The 26,099-nt window shown below is 33.5% G+C and overlaps 5 protein-coding genes and 1 non-coding gene across 7 annotated transcripts; 3 read left to right on the top strand and 3 right to left on the bottom strand.

The window, feature by feature from the left end:
• Positions 1-1,740: 1,740 nt before the first annotated feature.
• On the top strand, positions 1,741-3,450 carry PUB26 (plant U-box 26). The gene has a single exon (NM_103865.4). It carries the CDS (start codon positions 1,949-1,951, stop codon positions 3,212-3,214), a length of 1,266 nt encoding a protein of 421 aa, NP_175400.1. The 5' UTR covers positions 1,741-1,948; the 3' UTR covers positions 3,215-3,450.
• Positions 3,451-4,141: 691 nt separating this feature from the next.
• On the top strand, positions 4,142-4,229 carry AT1G07593. Its single transcript, NR_139274.1, has one exon. It is a non-coding gene; the product is annotated as an other RNA (small nucleolar RNA).
• A 1,226-nt stretch (positions 4,230-5,455) lies between these two features.
• On the bottom strand, positions 5,456-7,660 carry RGE1 (basic helix-loop-helix (bHLH) DNA-binding superfamily protein; the record flags this gene model as incomplete). Its single annotated transcript, NM_103864.2, has 3 exons — positions 5,456-5,811; positions 5,901-6,416; positions 7,355-7,660. 3 exons carry the CDS (start codon positions 7,658-7,660, stop codon positions 5,707-5,709), a joined length of 927 nt encoding a protein of 308 aa, NP_175399.2. The 3' UTR covers positions 5,456-5,706.
• A 4,466-nt stretch (positions 7,661-12,126) lies between these two features.
• On the bottom strand, positions 12,127-15,764 carry PAB8 (poly(A) binding protein 8). 2 transcript variants are annotated; one of them, NM_001198255.1, is made up of 10 exons: positions 15,204-15,764; positions 14,754-14,872; positions 13,961-14,617; positions 13,798-13,875; positions 13,607-13,696; positions 13,381-13,515; positions 13,109-13,303; positions 12,817-13,020; positions 12,367-12,727; positions 12,155-12,303 (listed from the first exon to the last, which is right to left on the bottom strand). In NM_001198255.1, exons 1-9 carry the CDS (start codon positions 15,496-15,498, stop codon positions 12,485-12,487), a joined length of 2,016 nt encoding a protein of 671 aa, NP_001185184.1. In that variant the 5' UTR covers positions 15,499-15,764; the 3' UTR covers positions 12,155-12,303; positions 12,367-12,484. The 2 variants fall into 2 exon arrangements, with proteins under 2 accessions (NP_564554.1, NP_001185184.1); NM_103863.3 differs by having other exon boundaries at positions 12,127-12,727; positions 15,204-15,763.
• A 3,457-nt stretch (positions 15,765-19,221) lies between these two features.
• Positions 19,222-21,381, top strand: AT1G49750 (Leucine-rich repeat (LRR) family protein). The gene is made up of 2 exons (NM_103862.3): positions 19,222-20,366; positions 20,485-21,381. Exons 1-2 carry the CDS (start codon positions 19,459-19,461, stop codon positions 21,059-21,061), a joined length of 1,485 nt encoding a protein of 494 aa, NP_175397.1. The 5' UTR covers positions 19,222-19,458; the 3' UTR covers positions 21,062-21,381.
• Positions 21,382-22,215: 834 nt separating this feature from the next.
• On the bottom strand, positions 22,216-24,838 carry AT1G49740 (PLC-like phosphodiesterases superfamily protein). The gene is made up of 7 exons (NM_103861.4): positions 24,427-24,838; positions 23,946-24,206; positions 23,767-23,865; positions 23,355-23,658; positions 23,040-23,263; positions 22,874-22,960; positions 22,216-22,790 (listed from the first exon to the last, which is right to left on the bottom strand). Exons 1-7 carry the CDS (start codon positions 24,508-24,510, stop codon positions 22,770-22,772), a joined length of 1,080 nt encoding a protein of 359 aa, NP_564553.1. The 5' UTR covers positions 24,511-24,838; the 3' UTR covers positions 22,216-22,769.
• Between the last annotated feature and the right edge of the window lie 1,261 nt (positions 24,839-26,099).

The following is a 26,099-nucleotide window of genomic DNA, read 5'->3' as shown; positions in this document are numbered from 1 at the left end:
ATTTTAACAGAAAATGTTATGGAAATAGTCACCATTATTGATTTAATGCAACCAATAACATAATTTTAAAATATTGTCTCTTATTTTTCTACGGGAAGATGGGTGGACAAAGGCAAGAGACAATAATCACAAACTTCTTTATTGTTCCCATAAGGTCAAGCCAATGACAGGCGGATTTTGTTCTTCTCGTCTTCTCTCCTTCTCTCAATTTAATTAGGTAAATCAATACTATTCAAAACAAAAGGAAAATAAAAAGAACAAAACAAAAGAAATAGAAAGAAAACAGACAATAATACGGTCCAAGTCCATGGATCTTATCCCTGCTCCCGAATTTATATGATTTTGATATAATTGTCTTAGAATATTTGTCTTCATTCGATGATTTATTTATCTCAAATAATTCTGTAAATTCTTGTACTTTCCCGACATTACATTTGTAAATTCTAGCATCAAATTTAAACTCCAACAAAGTTACAGTCTGGATTCTTTTTCTTTTCGTTTAAATTATTTACCATGCACATTGTACCAACCAATCATAATTGTTCCAATGAGACATATATCTATCTTTATAATCCATGCAAGTCTTTGATTAGCTTCTAATTAATTAGTTGTTATTAGGCTATTGGTTATTTTACCATGATGCAATGGCAAGTTTTATTTCAATCGAGAAAAAGATGTTATGTGATGTCAATATAGTCAAAGTCGAGACAAAGTTAACTTTGAAGATTTGATCATAATTAGCAACTAAACAATAAACATTGACCTATTCGAGGATTGACCGTTAAAAAAGGTGAAAACAGGATAAAAAAAAGAGTAATTTCTATCAGCGACGTAAATTTGAAAACAGTCAAAAGTTATTCTATAAAAGACAAAACAGTCAAACTATTTTAATTGGTCTTGTTATGATCTATTTTGGTAATGTGATTATAGGCTTGATGTAACACAAGTGAGTGGGAGCTGTCTTGTGGGTCCTAATTTCGTTCCCAGTCTTTCGCATTTTTGTTTGACCAAATTTATTGATTTTATAAATTTTATACTACACACGATTGATATAATCAATATAATTTTTTTATATAAATAGGTAATAATAAATCTGGTGGTTGTATACGTTCCTGTATACAACTGGTGATATGAATTCTCAATAGGAATATAAATTTTGTTAACAAATAATAGATATGAAAGCATATAATATATATTTCATTGTTTGTGATATCAGTTTATCAAAACCGAAAATCATATATACTTGAATATAGATGCCTTAAGCTTCACTTCTAAGATTAGATATTTTGTTTCCAACAAAAAAAGTTTGTTTTCTGACCCAAAGGAAAAAAATTGTGACTTTTCTCAACCATGCGCATGGAAATAAAGAGTTTGGGACATACTAGTAACCTATGATTAATGCAACCGGAATAAGTACAAATACAATTAGTTTTAATTACGAACGAATCGAACAAAACAAAACATGTGAATATGACCTAATACACTTTTTTTTTTTTTTTTTTTTTTGCGTGGTTCTAAACCAAAACAAAATTGTGACACCAATATCTCTACGCATGAACTAAAAATTAAACAAAGCAAAACTTAGATTCCATTTCAATATTTCATATACACCCTATTTTATTTTCCAATACATATATTCATTCTGTTTTATGAAGAGTTTCTTAAAAACTTTCACACATTATATATATTTTTTTTAAAAGCATAATTGATCATTTTTCATTTGTTTTTCTTATAGTTTTTGCTTGATTTAACACAATCTGTTTACTCTCTCAAAATTAATTCAGATCATATAGTATTATTTTGAATTTAATTTGAACTAAGCAACAAAGTTATAAAAGCCACACGTGTGGCGCATAGCCTGCACAGATAAGGTCCATCGTCTTCCTTCCTTCTCTCTCAATTCCAAATTCTTCAAAGCTCAGAACAAAAAATTCCTCCAAAAAAAAAAATGCCGGGGAATTTAGAGCCGTTGGATCTCGGAATCCAAATACCATACCATTTCAGATGCCCAATCTCACTTGACCTAATGTCTGATCCCGTAACCATCTCCACCGGCCAAACTTACGACCGAACCAGCATCGACTCATGGATCGCTATGGGCAACACCACTTGTCCAGTCACACGTGTCGCTCTCTCCGACTTCACTCTCATCCCTAACCACACTCTCCGCCGTCTTATCCAAGAATGGTGCGTCGCTAACCGCTCTAACGGCGTCGAACGGATTCCTACACCTAAACAACCGGCGGATCCAATCTCCGTTAGGTCACTTCTCAGTCAAGCATCCGCAATTACCGGAACTCACGTCTCTGTTCGTTCACGCGCCGCCGCTATTCGTCGTTTGAGAGGATTAGCTAGAGATAGTGAGAAGAATCGCGTTTTGATCGCTGGTCATAACGCGAGGGAGATTTTGGTGAGGATTTTGTTCGCCGATATTGAAACGACGTCGTTGTCTTCGGAGCTTGTTTCTGAGTCGCTTGCTCTTTTGGTTTTATTGCATATGACGGAGACGGAGTGTGAAGCTGTTGCGTCGGATCCTAGTCGGGTCGGGTTTATGACCCGATTGTTGTTTGATTCTTCGATTGAAATTAGGGTTAACGCCGCCGCGTTGATTGAGATGGTGTTGACCGGAGCGAAATCCATGGATCTGAAATTGATCATTTCCGGATCTGATTCGATATTCGAAGGCGTTCTCGATCTTCTCAAGAATCCGATTTCATCGCGGCGAGCTTTGAAGATCGGAATCAAAGCGATTTTCGCTCTCTGTCTCGTGAAACAAACGAGACATCTAGCGATCTCCGCCGGAGCTCCGGGGATTTTAATCGACCGTCTCGCGGCGGATTTCGATAGGTGTGATACGGAGCGAGGTTTAGCGACAGTGGAGCTTCTTTGCCGATTACCAGAAGGATGTGCTGCGTTTGGTGAGCATGCTTTGACGGTGCCGCTAATGGTGAAGACGATATTAAGAGTTTCAGATAGAGCGACGGAGTACGCGGCGGGAGCGTTGTTGGCTTTATGTACGGCGGAGGAACGGTGTAGAGATGAAGCTGCGGCGGCGGGATTGGTGACGCAGTTGTTGCTTCTGGTGCAGAGTGATTGTACGGAGAGAGCGAAGAGAAAAGCTCAGATGCTTTTGAAGCTTCTCAGAGACTCTTGGCCTGACGATTCTACCGTTCATTCCGACGATTTCAATCGTAGCGAAGTGGCGCCGTTTTGAGTTTTTTTTTTTTTTTTTGGTTTAACAAGTTATTTATTCTTTCTTAGAAAATTTAGAGTAGTCTTAATTGTGTAATTAATTTTTAAAACAACAAAAATTCATGAGTCTTTTTCTTCGTAATTGTTTGTGAGCCTTTCTTTGATCTAATTTTCGAGAAAATTTGGGGTAAAAGAACTTGAACATATATTTGTCCAGAACTAAAGTTTGCCTAAATCTCTTCTAAGTGAGATTCAAACTAGGGTTCTTACTTCTTAGCTATTGACCCAAAAAAAAAAAAAAAAACTACTGACATCAAATACTCCATTCTAATATGTATGTTATCAGAAAAAGACTCTACGCGACCGAAAGCTAGACAAAAACCGATAAGATTACAAATATCAGTAATCAAATTTGTTATTTTTGTTTGTGAGTATGCTTAGTTCCGTGTAATTTTCTTGTGTATTTGGGTTGAAAATAGATGTAAGTTTTTCTACAATCATTGTTTTGTTTCTTAGTTTTTGAAGGAGTTGAATTTGTAAATAAAATACATATCAGCTGGTAGGTATGCACATATTATTTATTCATTGATGCACACTTAAGGTATGTATTGAAATGGTTAGGTAGCCATTTTTTCTTTTTTTTTTAATAAAAAAATTCATTCCATATTTTTTCTTTAACATCAGGTACAGTAGTTTGCTTTCATTATGATTTCCAAAACATAGATGTTGATTTATGATATTTGCCCAAAAAAAAAAAAAAAAAATGTTGATTTATGATTTTCAGTTTGATCATGGGCTTGATGTTTGTTGCGAAGCCCAAGTCCATTCATATATGAGTTGCGTTTAACAAATTAAACATCCTTCAACTTACAACAAAAACAATTAGTCGTCTGGTGGTTACCGTGACAATTGATCCCCATTGAAAGCCGGGTTCGACACGGGGGACGCGAGGCTGTGAGGAAACTTGCGCTTAAATGATGGATTTGGGTTCATCACCATCGTCTGAAATATTGACGAGTTAGTGCGCATCTGAGCTTCTTTTTTTTTTCCTGATTTTTTGGCTTGTTTATTTTCTAAACTAAAAGATATATATTTATGTAATAATGGAAATGTACCAGAAGTGGATAACGTTTCTAGCTGAAAATTCATCATCTTCTAGTGGTTTCTTTGTTTCCCTTTTTATATATTGAATTCTGGTCTTCAATTAAAATATCCTCATCAAGAAGTTTGATGATAAATATCAAGGCTAAAACGGATGAAGAGTATGAAAAGAAAGATATTGGATTAGAATTGGATGATCCAATATTGGATTAGTTAGATCTTCATTTGCTCTAGCGTTTAGTAATTGTTTAAACTTGGGTCTAACAGTATAACAAATTTTCCATACTCAAAAACTAATTGACAGTAAGTATATTGGTTAGTGTTATGTTTTTTTTTTCTTACACTTCAAAAGCGACATCTTTATAACATCTCTATCGGTTGAAAAACTTAAAATAATATCTCATCAATATAATATCAATAATTTTAATATAATTTAGTTATATAATTAAAATTTAATTTAAAATGAAAATTGAACCACTAAAAAGACAAGTGTCTCAAGAGTCTCTTTAGAGTTTATCAAATGAGAATTGATTATCTCTCTTTTTGTTTTTGTTTTTGTTTTTTCCCTTTTAATGGACAAAAACCATTGATGAAAATGTTTTACGTGCCTCCAAATTGATGGTTTTTATTGGCCCATTTCGAAACGAATCCCATGTAGGACTGACAATAAACTCTACTTTGATCACTTAACTTCTGATTTGTAAACTGCTCATAGATTTATTTTCTCCTAAAATGATGAGTCTAGCTAGTAATAGAAAAAACAAACATAAATGTACATGAACATGAACATGATTAAAAAAAAGTCGATAGATTAAAAAAATTGGATGGATAATATATATCATAACACAAAGCATCAAATATATAGTTGAAAGATCATATGAAGTTTTTAGTTTTGAACTACGTTCATATTAATAAATCTGATCTTATCGTCAATATACTGAATTCAAAATCATGTTTCAGTTAATTGAAAATTTATTCATGCATAAGAAAAAAAAAGTTTAGTATAAGGTGTTGGGAAAAATATTTGTTCACTCCCAAAAATGAAAAATGAGAAGCCAGAAACTAGATATAGGTATTTGTTTGAGTAAAAATATAAATGCTTATAGAGTTCTAGTCCTTGTTGAAAAGAAAAGAAAAACATCTTAAGCTTCAAAGAAATGGTGAACTTAAATATCTCATTTGATAACATTTGCCAATACATTGATAAAGAAGATAAAATTAAAATTGCGAAAAAAACAATGTCCGAAGAAGCTATATATCTTCTCTTATTCCTTTTTTTTTCTTTCTTTCCTTCTGATGATGGGGTTTAAAGTGAAAAGTCCAAGCTAATCTCTCTGCATAAGCCTTGGGACTTCGCAAAGAAAACAAACCCTGAAAATACTTAAAACTCAAACCGAAGCAGCCAGTTATGATTTATAGAGATGAAAAATATAACACCAGTTCTTGAGAAACTTGCTTGAAAACGTCTACAACTCCAAGACCATTTCCCAGTAACTGATTCTCACAACTCGGATTTACCTGTTTCATCACATAAAAAAAAAGAACCATGGTAAATAATAGATGTCACCACATATCATATGATAAAAATGGTTATATGTATAAGATACCTGTGCTTGGATCACGTAGGTGCTCCAGAAAACATTAGAGGAGACATTAGCAAACAAAACCTCCATGTTGTACTTCTCAAACAAGTAACAAACAGAAGTGAAAACCCCTGGTTTGTGTTTAGGGACACACAAATTGAAGAAAGCTTCATTCCCACAGATAGTCAGCACCACGTTACGTGAGGACCAAGTATCGAAATTCACGATCGGATCATTACAAGGGTAAGGCAGGTTCGCAGCAGCGGCACTGGAAGAAGATACCTGATCGGCCAAGAAAGCTGCGCGAGGGTAAGAATCTGTTGCGGTGGCGTCTATGGGATGGTTTGATATTGGTGTGAGGAGAGCTGTTGGAGAAGAGGATGATGATGGAGCATAAGCAAAAGTTGTAGTAGGAGTTGTGTTTGTTGAGGCAGAAGAATACTGAAGCTTCTCAAGCTTTTGCATTTCAAGTTTTTGCAAAGTTTGTTCAAGGGATTTGATTGAACTCACTGCTTCATCTACAATTGTTGATTTGTCTGCCTGTCGATCATATCATACATAAAATATTAGAATATATGATTCTATATAACGTAAGAAATCCGACACATAAATGTACATATCAGTTCATATATTATTTATTATATGTAGTGCTTTAAAACCGGAGCCTTTTTACCATGTGTAATCGGTGGATTCAAATAGGACTCCTGTTTTTTTTATAAATTAGATGTATTAGCTAAGATCTATATTAGATCTATATCCTATAATCCTATAAGAAAATTATCAAATATACATTTCATAAAAATTTACTAAGTTAACTATAATATATACATAACTGATAACACCCACAAGAAAAAATTATGAAAAGAGGAAGAAGAAATGTGAGAAAGACAAGCAAGTAAAGAGAAATCGAAAGCATGGCGACCTTGCCAAATCACACCAAATTTAAGTGACATAGTTATATTAATTAAAAGCGCAAAGATGTGAAACAAAACCTGAAAAGGAACAAGCGTAAGCATGATATCTTAAAACATGTCAATCGGCAAAAGAATGAAACATAAGAGAATCTTATGCTAACTTAACATATATAAAAACTATGTTATAAAATTGTTCTGATTGGTAATAAACAGAATGACGGTATAAAAAATAGAAGAAGAAATCTACAGATCTAAATAAAATTGATGAGTTTATAACCTGTCGTTTCACCAAAAATAAGTCATTCTTTTGCATTTGGATAAGCCTAGACCATTCTCTGAATGCAAATGTTATTTTCAGGATGAAATTGGATTTTTTTTAGTTATATGTATATGCATATCTGTAATTTTATATGATTGGTAATTCATACAGATAATCGTGTTATAAACACACAATTTTCGCATATAAATTACCGGTTAAAAACGATGGTAATTAATATATGAATTTCATGCTAAATAAGAAAAAATCCTTCAATTAAAGCATACACTCTTATTATTGAATCATACCTTAGGAGGAAGTTGGGGAAGCAAAGCATGTAATTTAGAAAACATGTCCCTCATCTTCTTTCTCCTTTCTCTTTCGGTCCATATATGTATTTCATGATCAGGTGATTCTTCTTCATGGTTTTTATCATTTCTTTTCGTTCTCTTTTTTCCCTTTTTAACCGTCGTAGTCTGGATCTCTGGCGACGGATGAGACGGATGTGATGGAAGCGGTTCTTTCTCGATTCTTTTGCAACCACCTCCGGAATCATCAGAATTGGATATGCCCCACATAAAACCCTCTTGCCCCAACTCTTGAGCATTAGTCATATTGAATTGAATGCTCATTTTACCCTTTTTGCTTTGTTGTGTTTATTGTGATTTTATGAATGACTTATATAAAGAGAGAGAGAGAGAGAAAGAAAAGATGGTGAAAAAGAAATAGGAGAAGATAGAGATTTATAAAGAGCTAAGTAAGCTCACAGCAAAACCCCAAAATACAATCATAAGACAAGGCCGTTACTAAGACATCAAAATCAAAAAGGGTATTTGGTTACTTTTCTTTCTTTCTTTCATGAAGTTCTTAGGGGATTTTTTTCTTCTTAAATATAATATTTAAGAATTGTTTATAAGACCAAAATTTCATTGTTGATAAGTAATTAAACGAGTGGTCGTAAATTCATACGCGTTTTCTCTATTTTCATTTAAATATCTCTTTTAAATAGGTAAATAATTAAGATAATTAGTCTCTAATTTAATGCGATCTTATCTTTCTATGAAAATTCAACTTTATATAATGTATATTATTGAAAATAGGTAGGTAAGTAATTCACTATATAGTAAATATAACCATAATAAGTCAAAATAAAATTGTACTACTTCATAATTATAGAATGTACTAATATTCTCTAAAACGTGATAAACTCGTTATTTTCTTCTGTCAAACTTTCTGCATTATTATATTTCCATTCGTAGTTAATAGGGTGTTATTCAATTATGGATTTAAAGTGAGTTTCTAAGTTTTATAATCAATAAGATTTGAAATTTAATATTATTTTTAAGAATTTATTGTGTGAATTTCAAAACTCTTTATTATACCTTAGATTAAAATGAATTCATATCTTTTCATATAACATCATGAAATTTCCACCAATAACCTGTAAATGTTTTAATGAATTTTTTTCTTCGTTATTTCAATTTTAAGACCATTGTGAATTCAACAAATTTAGACCTGATATCATTTTTCAAAATGACTCTTTTTAAACAAAATTGATGATTAATTTTCATAATTAAAACATATTTTTCTCACCAAATTTTACAAGATGCAAAATGATTTTCTTAAAATATATATAAAGGTCTCAAAGGATTTTTAAAATGTGATAATACTACATCTGAACATCGTTAAAAATCATGTTGAACGGGTAACTATAAATCATGTAGTTTAAAGATATACTCGTGAGTAAATCTAGTTTTTATGTATATTATTCAGTTTTGTAGTGATACATTCATGTAAGAATTCTTACTTAACAAACTAATTAATATCTGTAATTTAATTATTCGAGTGTTGAATAAGTGTAATTTGAACTTTTTGTTAAGATATGATTTGTAGTACCAAACCATTCCGTCTACTACCGATCTATCAACAGTACTACTCTTGGTAATGGAAGGTTTGTTGTTTTAGAAAGCTAATCAACTTTGTCAAAGTGTACTACAATTTTTTTTGTTTTTTATAAAAATTTCGTTGTTACTCTCTATAATACACTTAACTGTGAAATTCATGAGAGCTCTCAAAAATTAAGTGTATTAACGTCCAAGAGAACTATTTTGAAAAAAAAAAATAACGTACAAATACTTCTTACGCATATAAACAAAATTGAACCTAATTGATTAAGATTTTCGTATTATGCCACCACACCCTGATTTGTCTCTAGCGTATTTAGTTCTCAACGTTCGAATCATTTATGTAACACAGTAAAAAACAAAAAAGAATATTGAACAGTTTAGGCAATTAGAATAACAGTTGTATTATTCAACTTTTATATATGAATTGTTTCTTTACAAAAAAACGTTTAAAAAATATATATTGCATATATTACTAATTTTTTTGTTAACCCTATTAATATTTATTTTCATCGGAAAAAACGGTTTTTACTGAAATCTGTATATAACATTTAAATTCAATGAAATCTGTATGTCTTTTTTTTTCTTTTCGAAAATATGTATGTGTCTTATAATAAGAAATATGTATGTATCTTATAAAAAGAACTCTGTATCTGAAATGAAGAATAATTTAAAAACAAAGAATATTCCAAATTTTAAAATTCGTTACAACGTAACACAAATTTTAGTATCTTTACTAATTAATATTTTATGTGATCTCTCGTTTGAACAATATAAGTTCTTTATCAGAGAAGTTGTTACTCCAATTTTAAAAAGAACAAAAGTTGTAATTATGACCCTTAATTAACTTGTGATTATCTTAACTGTCTAATAAGTATAGGGTGGTAAAAGTGAGCGTTATCTTTATGGTTTTCAGTGCATGTAATCATTGATCGCCAGAGATTTGAAGTGTCTCTTTCTTCTTTCTTTTTCTCGTAAAAACAAACTTTTAAAATTAAATTAAATTGTCTGAATCCGTTCATATTCAATTACGAGTTTTTGAACTTATTCCTTACCTAATGAAAGACTGGATTTTTAATATTTTATTACATACATAAGACAAAACTGGGAATTTTAGAGTTGGGTAACGTGGCAATCATTCACACACCACAATTGAGTCTAATTTTGGATTTTAGCAATGGAAATGGGGAAAAAATCCATGAAGATTAAGTTTTGCTAAATTGTAAAAATTAAAAGCTATTATAAGTAATTTCCCCATTTCTTTTTTCCATTAGAGCCTTCCATGTTCTTTTTATGTTGAGGAAATATGCATGTATGTATTTTATAAAGATACAATATTTATTTATATTATTTTATAAATACATATATTATGTATAAAGATATTAAGAGAAAATAGAATAAATAACACCTTAACGAAAAAAAAAGGAACATCATCAATTTTGCTGATTTTTTTTATTTGTACAACCACTGTTGCTCAGTTTTCTTCTAAGATTTTGAAGACAATGTTTTTTACTTGTAATAATATTTATCTTTTTATTTATCAACTGATGTTACCATTTACCAAAAATAAATCTATAGTACAAAAACATTAAAATATTTGAACAAAACTATATGCATCATATAATTAGTTTGGGAAAAAAATTTTGTTCTAAACGTTACTTGTTTCTTTGAAAAAAAAAAAGAAAAAAAAAATTTGCTCGTTTCTAAATACTGGTAGCAGAATGTCAAAATGATAATGATATTAATTGGGACGATCAGTTCATATATACAAAGGTTTTGTTTTGCCATACATGACTTCAACTGCTCTTCTGCTAAAATGGATAACATGAAAAGCATTTAGGCCCGTATAAGTAATAAGATGATATCATATACAGTAAAAACTCCATAAATTAATAACGTTGGAATAATTCATCTGTTAATTTATAGAAATATTTACGCAAAATATAATATTATATTATTTCTTAATTTTTTTTTTACTTCAATTTTTTTATACTTTGTTGTTTGCATATTTCATTATGTTAAAAAAAAAATTATTTTTCTTTAGATTTTGAGAATCACATTCAAGAATTTGAAGTTATGATTAACAATTTTGGTTATCGAAATAGAATTGATATCAATATCCTACTCGATTATTCGGGTGAAAATAAAGCATGTTTAGAAGTTTATAGTTTAAAAGAAATTATAGCTTTTGTTTGTAATGTTGGTAAAGAAGTTGAAGACGATAATGTAGAATTTTTGGAAATAGTGACACGTAAGGAAGCAATTATCGCATCTACAATTTTTCACAATTTTTGGATGTAGATCGAGAAGACAACACCAAGAGTTTTTGATGTAATAAGAAAATTAGAGATGAACTTCAACGAGATTCGAACTTTTAGAAAAGACAAACAACATTAGACTTATTTTATATTAGATTATTTTAGAATGTATGCTTAAGATTTATGATATTATTGAGACCATATTTTTACATAGAGATTTAAAAATATATATATATATATATATTTTATGATTTTAGTTAATTTTTATATTGGTCCAATTTAGGACTGGCAAAATTAATTAGTTTAAAGAGTTTATTAATTTATCGAATTTCTAGTGTATGTTAGACAATTGCAATTCTAACTCAATTCAAATCAATAGAGGAAAGGAGATGTTAATAGTTTCGACTATACGGCTGTTTCCAACGATTCCCAAGATGCAAAGGAGATTGATCCTCTGCCACCAGGTTTGGTCTTCTTGAATGTAGGAGACAACGAAAGCTTTTTTACAAACAATTTGAAGATAGCGAGGGTTTTGATGTGAACTAGGATAGTTTTAACTACGTGTTATCTGTTGTTAACTTTGACTGGAAACCATCTATAGATGATAAACAGAGCAATGAAGAGCTGCTCAAATTCTCATAGAAACAGCCATCAAAGAACACGATGAAGAATATGGAACAAAACTCGAGTATGTCAATTGTCAAGTATGTGAATGCAAATATTACTACATGCATGGGTCTTATGAATTATGTAACACTTTCGGCTAGAGACCTTATCTCATCAAAACCAAGAGCTTAAACTTTACCAAGCAAAGGCCAAGTTTCGTGATGAGATATAGGTTGTTATGGTCAGGCCAAGGCCAATTCAGTAACTAAGTCGATAAGGTTATTCCAAGGCCCGTTTGATTTCTCCCAGTCTGTTTTCGGAAGCAAGAATAATTTCCTAGAAAAGCCCTGTAAACTTATTGTTACATTGATCATTCGAAGCTTTTAAACCAAATTTTATACCCAAAAGTCGAAACTCTAGACAAAAGCCAAACAATACCCTATCAAATGAGCAGTGTAGGTAAAAAAAGGTGAGAGTAACGATACAAAACTTCCCAAAGTATTAAGAAAATCAAAAACACAGAAGGAAAATGTTAAAACTCTCGCCCAAAACAAAAACTCAAAAATCCAAAACTTTCAAGAACAACTCTGTTTCTGATTCTCCAAAAGAACAAAATAAACACTTTTACAGTGTATATAAACTGAGCTCTTTCAGATATAACTTAGAACTCTCAAGGTACGATGTTGTCTCCAAGAGACAGAGAAGCTAACTGATCAGCTGCACCACCCGCTTGCTGCTGTGCTACACTCCTCAGAACATCCATTGCTTCTGTAACTTTAGCTTTAAGTGCCTCTGGTGATTCCAGCAAGTGAAGTACTTCGGTTTGGTCCATTTCAAGAAGCATTCCCGTGACTTTAGCTGCGGATTCTGGCTCCAGCTGCTCCACAAGCGGGTATAGATTCTCACCAAGCATCTGTATAACGAAGAAACATAACAGGTTTAAGAAAGACACATTTTTCTTAGTTGTTTCCGAGCTGTTAGAAACAAATCATTTGACTTTACCGTTCTCTGTTGCTCTGGAGCTGCATTCGCAAGCCGTGTAGCCAAAGCTACAATAGGAACAGGTTGAGAAGTAGGCGAGTCACGATGATGCACACCACCACCACTTGAGACGTCATATGGAACAGAAAGCATGTTTTGAGTAGGACCAGGCATTGTGTTTACATCTCGCTGAGGATACCGATACATTCGACCTCTTGGATGCATCTGTAGAGAAACAGATTGATGCAAAATGTAAGCATGCTATCGATTTTAAACATGTGGAGAAAGTCTTGGGCCTAAAGCAAAACTTAACCTGCTGCTGCATCATAGGAGAAGGTTGTTGTGGTTGTGGAAGAGCTCCTCTTCTACCACCACCAGGTCGCTGCTGCTGCTGTTGCTGCTGTTGCTGTTGCTGGCCTTGTTGCATCATAGGCATGAAGAAGTTTGGCATTGGAGACCCACCAGGTCTCATACCCGGTACAAGCTGTTGTTGATATCCGAATCCAGGCTGTTCGATACCCAGTTGGAGAAGAAAGTTATAAAGATTGGTCTCAAATGTTTTATGCTTAAAGCTTTGAGCTTTACCTGAGGAATCATAGCAGGAGGCCCTTGACCATAGAAGAGTTGCTGACCCATTGGTGGACCACCTGGTGGATACATTTGCATCCTAGGACCAACCGCAGGTGGCATATTGACCGGCCTCATCTGTGAAAATTGAGCCTAAAATGCCAGAGAGGTCAAATTAAGCACGATAAGCATGGGATTAGGATAATCCTTTTCAAGGATAACAACATGGGTAAATTAACCAGACCTGTAACCTAGCTTTGCGGTCTTCTTTCCGCTGCGCAAGAGCAACATATAGAGGTTTGGTAACGATCATTTTTCCATTCATCTCTGTAATCTGAAACATTGAAAAGAAGACAGTGTTAAGCATCAAGATCCTTCCAGAGAATAGGAGATCACCAAAATTTGACATGTCTTCTTTATATTCTAGTCACTTACAGCTCTAGTTGCTTCCTCAGGAGTTGAAAATGCGACAAATCCAGATCCTCTACTCACTCCACTGGGGTCACGCATCACCTGTCACGTTCAAATGTAATACATTTTAATGCAAATCTGCTGAAGATAGTAACAAGCAGCGCTTTTTATTGTATCAGTCACGGACCTTGCATGATGTAATAGTTCCAAAGGGAGCAAAATGTTCTCTGAGCTTATCATCTGTGACGCTCTCATCCAAGTTCTTAACATATAAGTTCGACCCCTGAGACTTGTCTGCAGCCTCCTTCAAACTTTGCTCAAACTTTTGTTTGAGTTCAGTTTCCCTCTCGGACTTCTTTTGGGCCTTCCCAACAAACCACTCCTTGTCGTCAAAGGTCTTTCCATTTAGAGCGTCAACAGCTCTGGCTGCATCATCAGAATTCTCAAAATTGACAAATCCAAAGCCTTTAGACTTTCCTTCACCATCTCTCATGATAACACAACTAGTAGTCACTCCGAACTCTCCAAAAACTTTGTTAAGCTCTTCATCACTCAAGGACTCGGAGAGATTTTTGACATAAACATTAGTGAACTTAACTTTCTCACCCGAAGGATCTCTCTGCAGCTTGTGAACAAAGGGTCCAACATAAACTTGCTTATCGTTAAGAAGCATTCCATTCAGTTTATCAATGGCTCCCTGAGCTGCTTCATCAGTGTCGTACTGCACAAACCCATAGCCTTTCGACTGACCAGAGGGATCAACGGCCACTTTGCAAGATAGAATGGGACCAAAGGCTGAAAATGTCTCGTGAAGTGCTTTGTGATCAATTGATTTGTCAAGATTCTGAGACACAGATAATAAACCATGTCAATAAACAAACAAACTTTGAGATAGGATATTAAACAAGCCAAGGTTTCTTTCCATCTCTGCATAGAAGTTCAAACTTGGACAATAGGAAAAAGAGATTTAATATATGTACCTTAATAAATATATTACCAACTCCGCTCTTACGGAGACTTGGATCACGAACAGAATACATAACTCTTATAGCCCTTCCATTAAGAGCCATGAAATTCAGCTCATTCAGTGCCCTGGAAGCTGTCACCAATCAGAAATATTAACATCAACATAACTCAAATCATTCATTTCTGTAAGAAGAATAACATTGAGTCTACTCATAACATTGAGGTCATAACTCTAACTCTATGACCTCAAAAGAAAACTATCCTCCCTAACAGCCAAATACCCTGAAAGCCCACAATGTTACCAAATGTAACCACTTTCCAAATTAACCTGAAAGCTTTCACCTTTTTTATAGAAAGCTCCCAAATTTAGATTAGCATTTGATATAACACATCAGTCCATACCCCAAATTCAGATGAGCTACAACGACTAAGTTACCAAATCAGATAAGCCTTAAGAAAGTTACCATCTTGAGGAGTTGCATAGTTAACGTAGCCATAGCCTAGAGATCTCCGAGTCGTCATGTCTCTGCAGACACGGACAGAAACCACCTGACCCGCTTGGGTAAACGCCTCAAACAGCTGTGAATCCGTCACGGTCGCATCCAGATCACCGACATATAAAGACGTCGTCCCTTGCTGCGCAGCTCCGGCAGCCGCCGCCGCAGCTCCAGCCGCAGCCGCCGCAGCTTCAGCCGCAGCAGCACCGGGAACAGCTACACCACCATTGGCATTTTGACCCTGATGCTGAATCTGAGCCATTTTTCGAGATATCAATCCGAATTACCTATCTATCTATCTTCTTCTCCTCTCCAAATCAGCTCAAATCAAAAGATAAAGCAGAGATTTTTAGGAGATGAATCCTCAACGCCGGAGAATAAAAATTGAGTCTTTGAATCGGAAGAAGGAAGGAAAATGGGGAAGTAACCGACGGCGAGAGTTGCAGCGTTGAGCTTAGATAAAAGGGTCAGAGGAAGTGACCTTATCAGAGAGAAGCTCAAATGAAAAAAAACTGCAAAGAGGAAAGACAACTTGGAGGTTTCAGTGTTTATATATGGAAGGTTTCACCAAACCCTAAAAGCTTTGATGGTAATTTGAGAAATCTCAGCCGTTGGATTTACACTGTAGTGTGTCTTGTTGTGGGTCACACACTTGTATAAAATATGCGTTGGGAAATATCTTACCATTTTATTTTATTTTATTGGGCAAAAGTATTTGTGCTCAAAAATATATAACCGTATTCAGACTAATGAGGAGTAATTACTAATGAGATTAGAAAAACAAGAATCAGTGTAAGTGTAGTGATGTTTTATTTAAGAAAATTTGTTAAAATTATTAGTATGTACTGTAGTAAATTTTCTGCAAGGTAAATTAGAAAGTGAAGTGATTTTTGTATAAAAAGGATAAAATATGAAATAGCTGTAGTAACTGTCAAAAAAAAATATGTTCGTTCAGACATATTTAATTATTATTAGTAAATACCATTGAATGACCATGCAAATTTATGAAAATAGCTAAGAAGTTGTAAAGTTTTTGATTAATTTGCAAAAAATATAAAATGGTGCTCTTTTTCTAAAAGAACACATAAAATTTTAAATAACATGCAGTTATCTAACAATTTGGTTATCTATCTCTCCACATACATGTGAATATGTGATGTAATGCATGAAACTAAAAACATGGGGGACTTTTTAAAAAACCTTTTCTAGCTTGCGTTATGAGAAAAGTTTTAAGAAGTTTCGAAATCGTTATGTTGCAACTTCATACCTCAGTCAAGGATAATAGAGGCTAAAGATAGTAGATAATTAAAAATGGGCCAACAAATCTTGTGAACCAGTTTCTTGATGTCTTGGAAAATTATGGACCGAAATTCTAGCCTGTATTGGGCCCAATCTTGCATAATTTAAAATTAGTCGATCGAACATAACTCTTTTTGCCTTTCTAACTGTTTTTAGTATCTCTTCAGCGTGAAATGTGTAATAACAATATCATCTCTTCTATTTTCAGTCAGAAGAAATTGAAACATGGTATACCGAAATCAGTTTATGCTAATTCAGAAGGTAAATTTTTTTAACAGATTGGTAACGACCGTTATTTTTGGCTTTAGAAGGTTTGACTTTAAAAATTTGAGGTACAAAGAATTTAGCTGTAAAGACTTTGGCTGTTAAAATCAGATTGGTAAAACAAAGTTGTAGAAGCTGTGACTGTTATTTTTTATTAGTAACAATAAAACTTTATTACTGATTTTTAAAAATATATATTATTCATTCATTTTTAAAAGACCAAACATTGCATTATTTATATTTATTGTTTCATGCACTTAATATCCAAACACTTAATATCCAAACACATTAATAATTAAAATACTCATCTTGAATGATTCTTATGGCTAAATTTTTTTCTCAAAACTGTTTTGAATGATTTTTTTGACTTATCATAAAATCAACAAATTTATTAATGATAATGAAATGACATCTAACTTTATTAGTGTTGATGATAAAAAATAAAATTATTATTAGTGAAATGGATCTTAAAAAAAAATTAGTAACTTGATAATAATTATTAATCAAAAACGTTTTGAAAAAAGAAATATGTAATTTGTAGAGAACTTTTAATTATGTTTAGAGAAGAAAACGAAAAGCTTTTAATTTGTTTTAAAAGCCTCATTTACGTGACTTTCAAAAAGAAAAATAAAGGAAAAAGAAAAAAAAAAGCTTTAAAAACTTCCAAAAAAAATAAAGTGAAAAAAGTCTGATTGGCAAAAAAAATACTACAAAGGCTTTAAAATCCATTTGAAGCCGTGAAAGCAGTGAAGCCGTGACCCTATGAGGTTATGTCAATGTTGTGATAATGTTGTCTATTTTCTTTCTCTATAAAGTGATAGTTATCATTAGTTGAAGAATGCTAGGATGTTATGTAAATAAGAAAGTTAAGCAATGTTTTCAGTAAATTTCTTTTAGCACAAATTTACTATTTTTAAGTGATGTCTAATCCAATTTCTTTCCAAGTTCAATTTTCTTTCTCTGCCCATATCTTTACAAACCATTATTTTTCGGGGTGAAACTAGTTTTGAGAACAAGTTCGAACAAATGGTTGAAACTTGAGTTGCTTTACGGTATAGTCAAATCATTTGAAAAAACCATGTTATTAATTTGGAATTCCGACTTTCTAGTCATACAAAAAAAACAATAAATGAAATACGAGAAAAGTAGTGAGTGAGAAAAGTGAAAATATAATATTCATACCTCTTGTTTCATATAACGTTCTACCAATCCTCTTGTTCCTGCATATTAAAAGTAACTCATATCAGAGGAGACATGTTGTATCAAACAACAAGCAACAACAGATAAACATTTATCTTTTTTTTTAGTTTCTTTTTTTAAAACCAAGTTGACTATGTTTTAGAGCATCTTCAATGGTGAGTTTTTAATATTAATTAATCAAAAATAATAATAGAAAAGGCAAGAGAATAAGAATGGTTCTTATTTTAAAGTATATAAAATCTTATTTAAAATCCCAAATACCACATATCTTAGTATAATGTCTTAATATGATTTGTTCATTTTTATTTATCACTTAAAATTTAGTTAAATAACAAAATTATATTTAAATAATATTATAATATTGATAAGAGACACTTGGTGAATATTTCACCATTAGAGATGCTCTTTCTTGTTTGTTGTTACAAAATAATACACCCATCCCCAACTATCCTTGAAAAATCACTGATGTTCTCTAATGAACGTTCTCACAAAAAGGTAAATCATCCGTAAATGGCCAAAAACTCCACACTGATAATCATTATTGATAAACTTTTGCTCCGTTCAATTCTCTTTTCTAAATATGTTATATTATATATTAGTATTTATTTATTAGGAGGTTTTGTCGGCAACAAAAAAATAGACAACTCTCGTAAATAACAAAAATAAGTTTTCTTATCAAATTTAGCACACAATCTTCAAACTTCCAAAAATAACATGAAATTAATATTAAAAAGACTAATATAAGCATTTGATTGATAATTCACACGATTTGTGATTTAAAATCATAATTAATTTTATATATTTAGATAAAAATAAATTAGTTATTATGTAAAATTACTAATGCTAATTTTGGAAATTTGTGAAGTTTGTGTTATAATTGTCCATAATAAATTTTTTCATGTTATTTTAAAGTATTTCTCTATAAAAAGTAAAGGTTGGGCCAGGTAAATGTACTTATTGGACTCAATAAACAACTCAAAGATGATTAAATTCATATATTTTACTATGAAATATGTTTTACTATAAAAAACAGCTCAAAATGCTACATTTCATTATTCCTTTCTCCATTTCATTTTTAAAATTCATACTACTCATAAAAGTTCATAGTATGACTATAAGTTTATGACTAGTTTAACTTTCAACTATCTAGCTTTCATATGATTCCCTAGTTCAAAGTTATACTACTCATAAATTTAGATACTCATACTATGAAATTTTTATATAGCAAAAAAAAAATTACATCTCAGTTTGATATCAATAACTAAACATACCTATGTAAAAACTTACATAGTCTACTACCCAAAATATCAATAATTATTGTAGCTCCCACTACCCAAAAGACAATGTCCATTGACTTCACAAGCTTCTTAGTCTTCTCTATTTCTATGCTCTAAAATCTCCTTATATACATAGTCCCCATACTTATCCTCAAAACTCACCACAAAATCTCATCAACTCAATGGCTTCAATTCTCTCAATTCTTCTTCTCATTCTTTCACTTTCAAATCTCCACTTCACTTCAACCACCGGAAACAACCACATTAACGACAGAAAATCCTTAGAAATCATTATCGGTGGTGGTAACGACAACAATCCTCCACCGTCACCTTCACCGGAACCAGAACCAGAACCTGCAGATTGCCCTCCTCCCCCTCCTCCTCCTCCATGCCCTCCTCCACCTTCTCCCCCTCCATGCCCTCCTCCACCCTCTCCTCCTCCAAGCCCTCCTCCTCCACAGCTTCCACCTCCTCCACAGCTTCCGCCGCCTGCACCGCCTAAACCCCAGCCATCGCCGCCAACACCTGATCTACCGTTTGCGAGCTCATTATTAAAGAAAGTCTATCCAGTTCTCCAAAGATTTAAGGATCTAGTCGCAGATGATAAACTTAAGTCTTGGGAAGGCCCCGACATTTGCAACAAATACCTCGGACTCAAATGCGCCATTTTCCCGAAAACAAAGCATCTCGCACTCGCGAGCGTCCAGTTTAATGGGTTAAACTTGAGAGGCAAGATAGGCAAGATCCTCAAGTTAGATAACTTCCTCGACAAGTTAGAAGAAGTCACCATCTTCCACGCAAACTCCAACGGTTTCACAGGCTCTGTGCCTGATTTCAGCAATTTGAAATTCTTATACGAGCTCGATCTAAGCAACAACAAACTCACAGGAGATTTCCCAACTAGTGTCTTGAAAGGAAACAATCTCACGTTTCTTGATCTCAGGTTCAATTCTTTCTCAGGCTCTGTTCCTCCTCAGGTCTTTAATCTCGACCTCGACGTCTTGTTCATCAACAACAACAATCTTGTTCAGAAGCTTCCACTCAATCTTGGATCCATCACTGCTCTTTACCTCACCTTCGCCAACAACAGGTTAGTTTCTCAACTAGTTGATCTAGTCAGAGGTGCAAGAATAGAGAGAGTGTGGTTGAATGTGTGATTATTGAGTAGCTAGATTATTATTTTTAATATTTGTTGTGATGTGACTTAGGTTCACGGGTCCAATTCCCGAAAGCATAGGCAACATCAAGTACCTACAAGAAGTCCTTTTCCTGAATAACAAGTTAACCGGATGCTTACCGTACCAAATCGGAAACCTAACCCGAGCCACTGTTTTCGATGTTGGGTTCAACCAATTAACCGGTCCAATACCGTACTCTTTCGGTTGCTTAGAAACGATGGAACAACTCAATTTAGCCGGAAACAAGTTCTATGGAACCATACCGGAGATTGTATGCGAGATTGCTTGTCTCCAAAACGTTTCTCTCTCGAATAATTACTTCACTCAGGTTGGTCCGAAATGTAGAAAACTCATCAAGAGAAAAATTATGGACGTTAGTATGAATTGTATACTTGATCTTCCAAACCAGAAAACGCCATCGGAGTGTGCTAAGTTCTTCATGCGGAAACAGACTTGTCCTAATTCCAAGTCTTTGTTTACTGTCCCTTGTGATAAGAATCCAAACCGGGGTAAACCGGATCAAGAACGATTGGAGGAGGAAAAAGCTCAAGTTTCTCATCCGGTAACTTACAACACACTTAACCCGGACCGGCTTCGGAATCTATAACCTTGGCCGTTTTTTCTTATCAAGTAACGATATATATATATATATATATATAGCCAAAGCCAAGTTGTTTATAATTTGAGGTGTCTAATGCAATATAAGTGAATAAATGTATTGTAGTTGTGTACTTTCGGATCATCACTATATGTATTTTCATTGATGTATAATCCATCCTTCTGTTTTTTCTTTGTACATCTTGCTTTGTGTGAATCACTGTAAAATTGTTCATCCAATGGTGGATATCATCGATCAGATCATCGATCAGAATGTATCCACTCTTGCACGCACCATTGACTAATCCAAAGGTTTGGTATGGCATAAAATAAACATCTTCTTTTTAAAAAAACTTTTAAAAGCAATGGACGACAATTTCACCCAATACTCTAAATTTAGAATTTACAAACTTGGTTAATATATACACAGTAGTCCAGCCAAAAAAAAAAAGGGTGGGAGTGTAAGTGGAGCTAAGCAAAAATAGACATGACATTACCAATTGTCACAAACCATCAACATCTAACATGAAGCTGTGTTTTTATAATATGTTTTGGAGCTTCTTAAATGGATCTACTCAAGTTATGTGGTTCCTTTTGTGACCTTGGGTTTGCAATGTTGTTATCTCTAATATTTGGCAACTAGTGTAAAAAGAAATATGGAACCATGTGTATTATTGTAAATAAAGGGCACAACACTTGACATCATTTTTCTTTTCATTTGTTCTTTTGTCATTAAATACACTTTGTTATTTAGAGAAACAACAACTAAGTTTATAGTTAGTGTCTATAAAACAAAAAAAAACATATAAGTGTATAGCATTCCGACTTACCGTTCGTTTAATTACTCTGAATAAGGAGTCTCCTTCTCCAGCTTGCACTTCATAGTGCTCTCTACTATATTTGGAAAAGAAGAAATGCGCGGCGCAAATTGATCTGAATCCGCCTCTCGGAGATCGTCTGCCATAACAAATCGCTAATATATATGTTGGTTTTGTACTCGACGGTGAAAGAGAGAGCCATGACAATGTCTCTTCTTCTGTTGTCATCCTATTATTCTCCATACCTTCCTAATCTTTTCTAAATTCTAAAACAAGGCAATTGTAGCAAGTTTTTATTGGATAATTCTACATTCCAGAAAACAGTACTAGAGGAAACATGGATATAGTAGAAACAAGAAAGAGAGTGGGAAAGAAGGAAAAAGAAAAATTTGTATTCTCCAGTGAGGGTGAGTGAAATATATAAATGACTTAATGTAACTTTTCCAGTTGATTTAGTGGACTGACTCTTAAAAGAAGACTATATTACATGTTTTGGTCCTCCACTTGAGCTAATGAATTAAATTTTAGATGACACAAATTCTATCGCGTTTAAATCCGATGGTGACATCGGTACTTACAAACTATACTACAAATTTTGTGGTCAAATAACATACCATGTCCCTAATTTAGATTTTTAGCTATTAAATAACTTTGTGTTTAACATTTTTAGTCACCAGTGTTTTCAGTATATATAGATTATTCGGTGACTAGTTCATATATGATTAGGAAATTTAGAGTAATGAAACTAACCAGTACAGTACTAATCTCTAAATAATCTAAAACAAAAACTAACCGTTACTACACTAGCTAAAACTTTATGGAAAAGATGACACAAAGGTGACAACAAACGCAGAAAGCCTTTGGTTATGGGAGTTGCTTCTGGTGGCTCAGTCTTTCTTACTATCCACATTTGCCGTCAGCCTGCAGATTATATTGAAAATTTTAACAAACTATATCGAAATTTACATAACGACTTCAAATTCAAAACAGGTAAAGAAAACGACCTTGCACGCTGCAAAGTTATCGCAACCGCATATCAAATTGCCATTCGCAACATCAACCGCTTGCGGAGCTCCTCCACCATCGCTTCTCTGAACTCACACACACACACACAAAAATTCAATAAGACAAGATCCAGACAATCTTCAAAAACTAGAAATATAGATGTACCTTGTAGAAATCGACTGCTATGAAGTTAGGCCATCGCTGTCCCGCGGCTTGGTAACATGTCTTTATGGATTCAAGAAGAGAAGCTGAGTTTTGCTTACATGCTACTATCACATCCGCAGCATCAGGGAAATGGTTCACAAGAACAAGAGATTTTGATTTATCGCTCATTGGCGCTGATTGAGCTCTATTTGGACACACTCCTACCTTCAACCCTCCATTTCCATCTGCAATTTTTTTCATTCATTAACAAAAAAATAAGATATGCATATATACAAATGTAAAGATAAAATGGTTTGCATCATATATAGGACTCACATTGATTCTCAACCATATACTTCCATTGATAGGCGATCCCTTCGGTTGCTTCTTTATGTGAATCGGATGTAAAAACTAGCAACCGTTGGTTTTTTCGCACCATGTCATCAAGCCTTGGCCAGTCCCCTCCATTTTTGGGCATTCTAGATACTGGAAACATGAACTTTCGTAAGCCAGCCGCATCAAACACTTTTGTGAGACCTTTAGGCGATTTCACATAATCTTCGATGATAATCGTTACAACTTCCTCTTTGTTCTTCTCTAGAAACACTTGAAACTCCCTTAAAATGTTAATAGCCGGTTGCTACCACATTGCACACAAAAACAAAAAAAAATCTTCAACATTTTTGGCGGTGGACCGACCTTAATATACCTCATACTTACAACAAACATATATTGTATCAAAACTTACAAAAGCGGTGAAATTGAAACATGTTCCATCGAAAGAATGGCAAAGCCAGATATCGTTTTGGAAGTCATACATGTCGAGCATAAACCCTCTTACACCATTCTGCAATAATCCAACAAAAACATTCAAACTTATGAAAAAAATGTTAAAAGGGTTTACTAAAAATTTGAAACTTTGTTTACATTGAGTTGGCTTGTGATTGAATCTTGCTGGTTAGTAGGAGCCAAAATAGCAGAACCGGTCCGTGATACTTCCCCCAAACGAGCAAAAGAGTTGTGTGTGGTTAACCATGAATACTTGTTAAAAGGCAACCCCTTTGCCTTGGTGATGGGGTTGATGGGTTGGGTTCTGGAGCATCTAGGTCTAAAATCAGTGTTGGCTATACATGTTTCGCAGTGTAATCCAGCGTCACAGTTGCTGTTTGTTATACATGTTTTTCCTTCCTACGATCCAAAACCAAATAATAAGGAAAGATAGGATATTTTAAATTTCCCAAGAAACAGAGGATCTTGATTAAAACAAGATTTTTAGACTACCAATTTCTATAGTACTCGATGATTAATTGTATGTTTCTGCAAAACTAATAAAGATCCTCTGTCTTTTGGTCGGAACAGAGGACAGACACAAATGTAAATGTTGTAAGATTTGATGAGATTTGGTTACCTTGAGAGCAGAGGAAATCTCTAAAAGGAAAGAAGATTGGAGCAGAAGAGCAATGAGAAGGAAGAGTAATAATCTTTGAAACATGGCTGTCTTCACCAAAAAGTAAAAACCCCAAAATTTAAGAAGAAGAAGAAGAAGAAGCAAGTAGCTACTTCATCATCATGCTAGAATATAGATTTGTTGGTGGTTTGCATTTGCGTGAAAAAGATTCTAAGAAACAAATAAAATAAAGTAAATACAATGAGAGGATTTTAAGGATAAAAATAGAGTGAACGGAAGTGCGCGTGAGTCGGTGAAGACATGATGATAATAAATGCTGCAAAATTAGTGGGTTTGTTGTTGTTTTGGTCGCCACTTTTGTTTTTCATGGTCTCTTTTTCAAAACTCTTATTTTTTTTGGTTTTAATGCTAAGACCTTTTTCTGCCTGGAACTTTCTTACACAACAACAATTATAAGGGAAAGACATATCAACAACAATAATAAAATGTGAGTTATCTTGTAATTGTTTTTTACATAAGAAAAAAAAAAGACTTAAACAAATATACAGAATTTTATTTTTCTTTCATTTTACTAATACAGAAAGATGAAACGGCTTTGAAGCTTAGACGATGTTAAGGCAAATATGGCATGATAGCAATAGCCCAAACACTTAGAAAAGTTTGCACGCAATTGCATACCTTCTTTCCTAACATAGCTTCTCACGTCAATTTTTCCATTTAACTAGTTTCACATTCCTTCTACAAACCATTGATGATCCATTCAGCCGGCCCAATCATAGCCCACTTTGCCAACAATATCCTTAAACCAGTTCACACATAGTTTGGGTCTGGGATAGGTCTGAACCAACTCGAAGTTATAAATTACAAATCATGGAAAATTGGCACAAGGACGAGAATTTCAAGAAGTTTTTCTTTTTCAAAATCTTGTTTTTATTGGGTAGGTAGGGACCCAAATCGTCAGCTCTAATTCACACTCACATTTGTAACCACTCGTGAAACATTTTTTACATCCCTTCTTATTTGATTCTTTTGCCTTTTATGAATTTGCAAACTCAATAACTTGTGTAACCTTTTCGACTATCATACAATCTACACAATCATTCATCTAGAACCAGCTTAAGATTAGTAACAATTACCTAATTATTAGTCATTCCTTAATTACAAAACGGATCACAAATATTGCTTTTTATAAGATATCTATTCCGTATCCAACCCCTACATACAGAAAAAAGGTTCGGGCCGACCCTGCCTACATAAGACCGACCATATAAACGTTTTGTATATGGCATGGCATTACTGGAATGTTGTAGGAAAAAATTGCATACAATAAATCTAAACCTTTACAAAAATATTGCAGTTGAGGGGTCTGAGATATGACAGGGTGTTGCACATGTGAGTGACCCTACCAACGTTATGTAGACCATTTCCATTTGGGTTCACATTGCTACTTCCATCTCATTTTCTCGTTTTTGAATTCGGTCTAGAATTTATATCCAAAACTAAAACTGGGATGATTTAGGATCAATCCCAAAGCACTCGAGCCATTTTATCCTTATGTCGCTTTCGCTTCACCAAACACTTCATAAATGCTTGTTTGTTTATTTTTTAACAAGCAATATATACCTTTCTTCTTCTCCAAGATAAAGACAAAGGTATAATTATTCGTTTTATCA

The sequence above is a fragment of the Arabidopsis thaliana genome (assembly GCF_000001735.4).
Source record: "Arabidopsis thaliana chromosome 1 sequence".
Taxonomy (NCBI): Eukaryota; Viridiplantae; Streptophyta; class Magnoliopsida; order Brassicales; family Brassicaceae; genus Arabidopsis; species Arabidopsis thaliana.
This window is presented reverse-complemented; position numbering and strand designations above follow the sequence as displayed.

Bases quoted from the DNA above. Each gene is read 5' to 3' on its own strand.
- PAB8 (NM_001198255.1), bottom strand. From the start codon at position 15,498: ATGGCTCAGATTCAGCATCAGGGTCAAAATGCCAATGGTGGTGTAGCT. The intron at 13,697-13,797 runs GTAAGTGACTAG...TCAATGTTTCAG, and splicing joins CTGAGGAAGCAACTAGAGCT to ATTACAGAGATGAATGGAAA. The intron at 13,304-13,380 runs GTAAAGCTCAAA...GGTATCGAACAG, and splicing joins CTCCTGCTATGATTCCTCAG to CCTGGATTCGGATATCAACA.
- PUB26 (NM_103865.4), top strand. From the start codon at position 1,949: ATGCCGGGGAATTTAGAGCCGTTGGATCTCGGAATCCAAATACCATAC.
- AT1G49750 (NM_103862.3), top strand. From the start codon at position 19,459: ATGGCTTCAATTCTCTCAATTCTTCTTCTCATTCTTTCACTTTCAAAT. The intron at 20,367-20,484 runs GTTAGTTTCTCA...GATGTGACTTAG, and splicing joins CTCACCTTCGCCAACAACAG to GTTCACGGGTCCAATTCCCG.
- AT1G49740 (NM_103861.4), bottom strand. From the start codon at position 24,510: ATGTTTCAAAGATTATTACTCTTCCTTCTCATTGCTCTTCTGCTCCAA. The intron at 23,659-23,766 runs GTAAGTTTTGAT...GCAATGTGGTAG, and splicing joins GTTTCAATTTCACCGCTTTT to CAACCGGCTATTAACATTTT. The intron at 22,961-23,039 runs GTACATCTATAT...GTGTGAGTTCAG, and splicing joins TAGCAGTCGATTTCTACAAG to AGAAGCGATGGTGGAGGAGC.